The 7,500-nt window shown below is 27.9% G+C and overlaps 1 protein-coding gene across 1 annotated transcript in view; it reads left to right on the top strand.

The window, feature by feature from the left end:
- LOC106869541 (obscurin) overlaps positions 1-7,500 on the top strand; it is a gene marked incomplete at its 3' end in the record, with an annotated part of 380,350 nt that overhangs the window by 343,818 nt on the left and 29,032 nt on the right. The window contains exons 145-146 of the mRNA XM_052970280.1: positions 1,993-2,259; positions 7,079-7,128. Coding sequence (XP_052826240.1) covers positions 1,993-2,259; positions 7,079-7,128 — 317 coding nt within the window. The remainder of the gene's footprint in view (positions 1-1,992; positions 2,260-7,078; positions 7,129-7,500) is intronic.

The raw sequence follows: 7,500 nt of genomic DNA, 5'->3' as shown, positions 1-7,500 counted from the left end.
TACATACTTAGATAGATAGATAGATAGATAAACAATTTGTGGCTGCTGATTAGTGAAGGACCTAATTACAGAGTACAATAATTAAAAAAACCTCATGTATTTGAATGAATTTCCCAGGAGAAAAATATTTAGATATTACTAAACACATCCAAATTAATGAACAAAGGTATTTTTAACTACATCTCTATTTCATATCATTATAAATTGAAACATATGCCTGAAGATGATTAGACAAAAGAATACCTAGATTTAGATGTTCATCCTTTACATTGGGAGAATTTTTTTTTTCCGTAAATACAATAAAGATTATTAAATTTTTAATGAATTTGAAGTTTCACATAATGCTTTCCACTAAACAATAAACAATTACTTCTATCTTAGGAGAAAAAGACAAAATAACTAAATAAACTTTTCTACCAAATAGTATTAAATAAGAGATGACATAGTGTGTGACTGATTTAACATGCTATAGTAATTACTCAGAGTACACACATATATGAACATATATATACTCTTGTGTGATAATATGCTTAAGAACACAATAAAGTACTTCAAGAATTAGAATATGTTATATTATAAATATCTGTCATATTCCATCTGCTGTACCACTCAGTTAACAATATTCTTTTTATCTTGTCATGTCCATTCAGTGTCAGTCAAAACTGAAGCTCTTTCACATAGCTTATTCATTATCATTAGTATATAAATGATAAATGAATAATTTTATGCTAATTAATAAAATAAAAATGGTGTAGTTTAGCAATCAATGAAATAGAAAAACAGAACGATCTTTTCATTCAAAATCAGACCATTTTCCATTTTTATTTTGATAAAGAATTCGGATATGAAGAATTATTTACTCTGCCAGCATAAAAAAAAAGTCGATGGAACAATATTCAAATTAATTTAATAATAATAATTTAAAAACTAAATAAGGCACAAATACGTTACCCATAGAGTTTAATGAGAAAGTAATGACTATATGCAATAGGATTAAAAGAAATAGTTCAAATGATAAAAAACCATTGCTATCCAATAAGAAATAGATATATACGAAACAAGATCAAAGTATATATTATATATATTGCTATTACATATCTAGACATACATACACAGTTTGAAAATGACATTTCCTTCATTTATAGCCTAGATCATTCTATCAGTGCTTTCTGTCTTCATTTTTCTTTTATGTTTTTTGTTATTGTGCGAAAAAATTATGAAAAGTTATGAAAAATGGCTGAGTGCAATAATTAAAAAAATTTTCAAATATAACATAACCAAATTTTATAGTTAATTTGTTAATTAAAAACTTTCTCTTAATAGCGTTTATGAAAAGACTTATCTCCCTTAGACCAGAAACTTAATATATCTTTTTTTTTTTTTTGGAAAGGTAGTAGAGCATTTTTTTGCTTAAGTTTAATACAAAATAAATTTCTGTGTCATTCAAATGTTATTGACTCATAATATAAAAATATTAAATCTAACTTCTAATTCAGTCTGAATGGGGTACAACAATGAAAAATATAGTATAGTTCAAAATCTGTATATATCTAAATATTTGTATTGGTTTAGAGTTTAGATCATTAAAACATAAACCTAATAAAGTAATTAATAATTATTTATTATAAGGGTCTGTTCAAGTGTTCTGTTTCTCACAGTTTTTAAATTTGATATGGTTTGAAATTTGACATAATTTAAAATTTAATTTGATTTGAAGTTATTAAAATAATTTCCCTTTCTTGATGAAATTTTACATTTTTCTCCATTTGTTTTTTTATATATATCTTGTGTTGTATTTATCTTAAAGCATGCTCACATTTTAAATTTTATTATATACTTTTGTATACGCATGATATTCTGTAATGAGAGTTATTTTATTCTTTTGGTATGTTGCTCTCTTAGTAATTTCAGTGAAAATGCATTCAGAAAGAGCAATCTTATTTTAGTATTTATATATTTAAGCTAACTTTAATCCTATTTAATGTTCAACAGAAGCACCTCCTGAATTCATCAAAAAATTAGCAAATACGAAAGTGAAAGAAAGTGAAACTACTTCATTCACATGTGAATTAACAAAACCTAATGTAAAGGTAAGATGGATGAAGGGAGGAAAGGAGCTAAAATCAAGTAAGCGAATTGAAATCATCACAGACAAGTATGTACAGAAGCTTGTTATACACGATGTCACTTTAAAAGATAAAGCTGAATATTCCTGTGTAATTGGAAATAAATTTTCTAAAGCAAAACTTACTGTTGAAGGTATGATTCATCTACATTTTTTCCAATATGATAATCTCTAAAATAGTAGATGTATATATATATATATATATATATACTTATATCACAATAGATTATTACCATTATTGATTATTTGAAGTTTAGTTTGCAATGTTAACTTATATTTGATTTATGCAAAATGTTATAACACTAGTTGTGGTTGTTGTTTAACACTAAGTCAATCTTGATTGACTAAACCTGTGATCAAAGGCAATCATCTTGTAGTTTTTGAATATTTAGGACAACATTATTCAATAGAGCCTTCTTTTTTTATGATGTTACACATATATTATCCTATTTCATTATATTTGTGTAACTAAATGTAAGATATAGTCTATCTATTTCTTTGCAAGTTTTACTTCACTCAGTTTAGTACTTGCCACATTCTACCATGTGGAAACGATTTATCTTTTTAAATCTATGAAAATACTTTAGTTGCAAACTCTCAGTACTATCTTATTTCTCATTAGTACAATCAACTCCAATTTCAACACTGATTTAGTTTGAGTTATGTTCTCTGCATGCTTCAAACCACAAAATATCTGTGATCAAGTACAAATATTTTGACAATTTAAAATCTTGTCAGAATAATATTTCAATGCTATTCTAAAAACATTATAACTTTTATCCAATATGAACACATACAAACAACATACACTCTCAAATTAAAACAACCACATTATAAGGAGCCAAATTCAAATGTGCTGTATTGCCAAGTACCTCCTAATTAAGTTTAGGTAATTAAAGCTAATGCACAAACAAAATCTACTTCTACTTCCTCAATAGCAACCAGCATCTAGGTTTTCAATCATTAAAGACCAAATCTTGATAACAATTTATCTGAAATCAAACAGCCAGTCACTGCATAGCAGAGTTCAGTGACCCTGGAATAATACTGAAATATCACATATATAAGGATGCAATGTCTCACATATTCAATTACTTACCTTCACACTAGATGTATGCTTAAGCATTGTTTGATAAGGATAGACTTAATAACCACAATGCCTCACCTATAATATCTCACTTATTATTCTTCGAGAATCAATTATTTTCAGAGACATTTAACTCTTAACAAAATGTAATTACATACTCCGATATTAGGAAAAAACTTTGTTGATTAGTAACGTGTGCGTGTGCGTGCGTGTGCGGGCATTTGTTTGTTTGTTTGTATGTTTGTTTGTTTGTTTGTATGTTTGTTTGTATGTTTGTTTGTTTAAGTACATTGTATGAGAAACTTATTGAAAAATTAGTCATGCTAAAAAGTCATTAAACATCTATGTGATTCTTTGAATAAGAAAGTTAGTAATATGGAGATGTTTAAAAGCTGAGCTACAGTACTACATTTTAGAATGAAGTTATTCATTGAGTTGTGAATTTTTTTATCCAGTTAAATTATTCTTAATAGTTAGCATCTTTAAATATATAAGTTTTGGCAGCCTTGTGATTTAAATTAGCAAGCTTAAAATTTCTTTCTATTTTTGCAATGGACTGAAATTTGAAAAATGCATTTTTATTTTCAAATGGTAGCTTTAAGTACTAGGCTAAAATTTGTCCCTAAATAATACTTTCTGACAAATATTTCATAATGTCTAACACTTTTGTAGCATGGATAATTTGTGCACATTTTCTTTATGCTTTCAAAGATTTTTTACTTTTAAAATTGCTTTAATAGCAAGGTTTTGAGCTTTGAATTTTTAAAATTTTTATTTGACAACCATTATTTGAAGGTATTTGAGAACGCTATTCTAAATGCAACTGTTATGTCATTTCTTAATCATAATATCTGCTTTTCAAGTTGATGGAGAATATTCATTTTTTTAACATTATTCATTAATAAGCAACATTTGAATAGTTACATGATGAGCATGACCTATAAAATTCAAAGAAATAAGCTGTAGTCTAGAAAATAAAAGCCTAGGAAACCATATTGTTAATATAAGACTTTTAAGGAAGTGAATCAAGAGAATTAAAATGAGAATGTAAATAATTAAGAACCATTGATAACAGACAAGAAATATAGATGCTTTCCATAGCATTTACATTGGTTTCTATAACCCTTTGTTTATTAAGCCACGTAGAGTAATATTCTTTTTTATATTTTGATTGAATTAATGAGCTTATACTTATCTATATAACTAGTTCTCTGTTCTATCAAAATCTTACAATGGTTTCATGTATACATGCTTGCAGACATGTATAATTTTTATGGGGAAATGTTGAGCTACTGTAAAATTTTGGCTCTGTTGCCTTCCTTCAACTGACTTAATATCCACCTGTCGATCTCTGTCAATTTCCCTGTTTATCTGTCTGTCTGTCTACTATCTATCTACACAGGCATATAGATGTATATACACATACATATATAAATGTATTTATGATTATGCATGCAAATATATATGTGTATATACATGTATATATATATATATATATATATATATATATATGTATATATATATATTATATACATACATATATAAATGTATAAACGTGTGTGTGCATGTGTATGTGGTGTGTGTGTGTGTGTGTATGTATGTATGTATGTATCTATATATATATGGCAAATAAGGTACCATCCCTTAGTTGGTTTCTCAACGTCTAACTCATACATATATATATATATATATATATATATATATATATATATATATATATATAAGCAATGTTAATTCTCTAAATGAAGTATTAACAGTAACTGCACGATAAAGTGTAGCACACTTAAGTGGCAATATACTACACTTTATATATATATATATATATATATATATATAATCAGAATCTGAAAGAAAAATGTATAAATTACTTATTGTGATATTATTAAAACAAAAGTTCAGAATTATTGAATTCTTGCAGACATCAATATTTATTCAGACATTTCCTTATAGGTAATTCCGAGTATACAAGCTCAAAATGTTTGGACAGGAGAACTGGGGGTTACATCCAATGTGTTCACTATTTTTTTCCAACCACAGAATGGAGCTTTTGATACTTCAAGCAAAAGTATTTCAAATTCAAATCTTGTGCCAAACAACCAAAATTTCTGGTAGCTTATCACAATGTCAAACATTTTGATGTGTAAAGCACAAATACTGCAATTGTGTGGCTGTACCCCTATCCAGCTTAGAGGTTATATCAGTCACTTCCATAGTGTTTATGACTGAAGTGGCATTTGGTGATACAGCTTGATAAGTTACTACTGTGGTAGGATGTTGTAAATCAGTAATTTAACTTTTATATGTCATCTTTGTGCTTGTTAATATCAACATTTACACTGTCTCATATATATATACACACACGCACACGCACACACACACACTCGCATACAATGAATGTACATACATATGTATGCATGTGTGTGTGTGTGTGTCACACAGACATAGCAATGTGGCTAAGAGGATTTTTTTCACTCCCATTTGGTATTAGGTTTGATCCCACTTTGTGCAACCTTGGAAAAATATCTTCTACTAAAACCCTGGGCTGGCCAATACCTCTTAAGTGAAATTTGTTTGATGGAACCTGCATGGAAGCCCATTATAAGTGTGTATGTTCATATGTACATATGTATTATGAATGTATGTGGATGCTTGTAAGTGATTATCTCCTTGTGTGTTCTTATTCATAACACTTACACAGCTGCAACATTTAATTGTTTTCCATAAACAATATGTCTTGTAACTTAGTTTCTAAATGTACAAGGATCAATGGAATAATGAAAAAGCATCTAACTTGAAAAACAAGAGTTGGTGACAGAAAGCACATCCAGCTGTAGAATACAGCTTGAGTAAGTCTTAAGCTGTATCCAGCTTATATCAGCAGGGACAAGTAAAAGTAAAAATGATGATGACAAAGGCAACAATGATGACAAAAGTTACAAAGATAATGGTGGTGGCAGTGATGACAATATCTATGTATATATATCATATATGCACATACATATAAACTGGATGGATCATGTAAACTTATACATCTGGAATGAGCAATAGTTTGCTTCCATGCCAAAAGAATGAAATAAAGTAAAAAAGCAAAAATTTATATATATATATTTATGACCAATGTAGAATGTTTTTCTATGATGTGACTTTATTTCTCTCTGGCTGTATTCTATAGCAACTCTCACAACTGACAACTGCTGCACAGTTTTTTTTTTATGTATCGTTATATTCTTTATGAGTCTATTTATGTCGCAAAGGCCTCCTATTATTATTTGTTATTTTGCTTTGAATGGTAGCAGCTTCCAAGGAGATTTATATGCGTGTTCTCTGCTGTCTAGTTAATCTCAGAACAGAAACTTTTTCAAATCCATGTCGCTGTTTATTCACATTTTATATGTTCATATATCATTAATTAATGAGCTAGGCTTCTTTAAAAAGATGTTAGGACATTTTTTATGAAAATCTTTGAAAACTGGGATAAAGAAGAAAATTATCAAGCAAACAAGAGTTTGGTGTATGTCTCTCTACAATGTAGAGAAGTTTAATCATCACATATATACTCGTAGATAAAAAAAAATTGTTAAAATATGGTAATAACTTTTTGATTCTGAATTATATATTTACTATTTGAAAAGTTGTTTTGTTCTTCTGTAAATTTGTTTTAGCCATCTGAGCTCAGCCCTTGCTGAAACGCTTCCTTCAAGTTCTCTGATTTAATTTTTGAACATATTATTTTATCTGTTTTGTTCTTTTAACTGTTTTTCTTTTTCTTTTAACAGTTTCATATATGTTTTTTTACTCTTAGACATAATTATTTGTGTAAAGTGCTAGGCATAAAATCTTAATTCCTCCTTTCCCTTCTTCTTAAGCTCTAGAAAAGCCAGATGGACAGCAAGCTGACTTTGTTTCTGATACAAAGGTAAATCATTTGTATTGAGATAAATAATCAAAGTAATGGTTTTAACAATATAGTTAAGATTTTAAAAGAAAAACTTGTGCAAAAAGAAGAGAAAAAATTTCACAAAAGAGCATCATACTTAGAAAGTTATCAATATTAATAATGGTTGAAAATTTAAATGTTTTTTCCATTCTAGCTAGCTAAAAAGAAATGAAACTCAGTATTGGAAAAGAATGTGTGTGTGTGTGTGTGTGTGTGTGTGTGCCTGTGTGTGTACTAGTGTGTATGTTCATGCATGTGTACATATTTATATATACAAACACACATATATATATATGTGTAGGGTATCCAACAATATATTATATATATTACTGATGCTATATATATATATAT

The sequence above is a fragment of the Octopus bimaculoides genome, chromosome 1, assembly GCF_001194135.2.
Source record: "Octopus bimaculoides isolate UCB-OBI-ISO-001 chromosome 1, ASM119413v2, whole genome shotgun sequence".
Taxonomy (NCBI): domain Eukaryota; kingdom Metazoa; phylum Mollusca; class Cephalopoda; order Octopoda; family Octopodidae; genus Octopus; species Octopus bimaculoides.
Note: the sequence above shows the minus strand (reverse complement) of the source record. Positions and strands in the feature narration are given on the sequence as shown.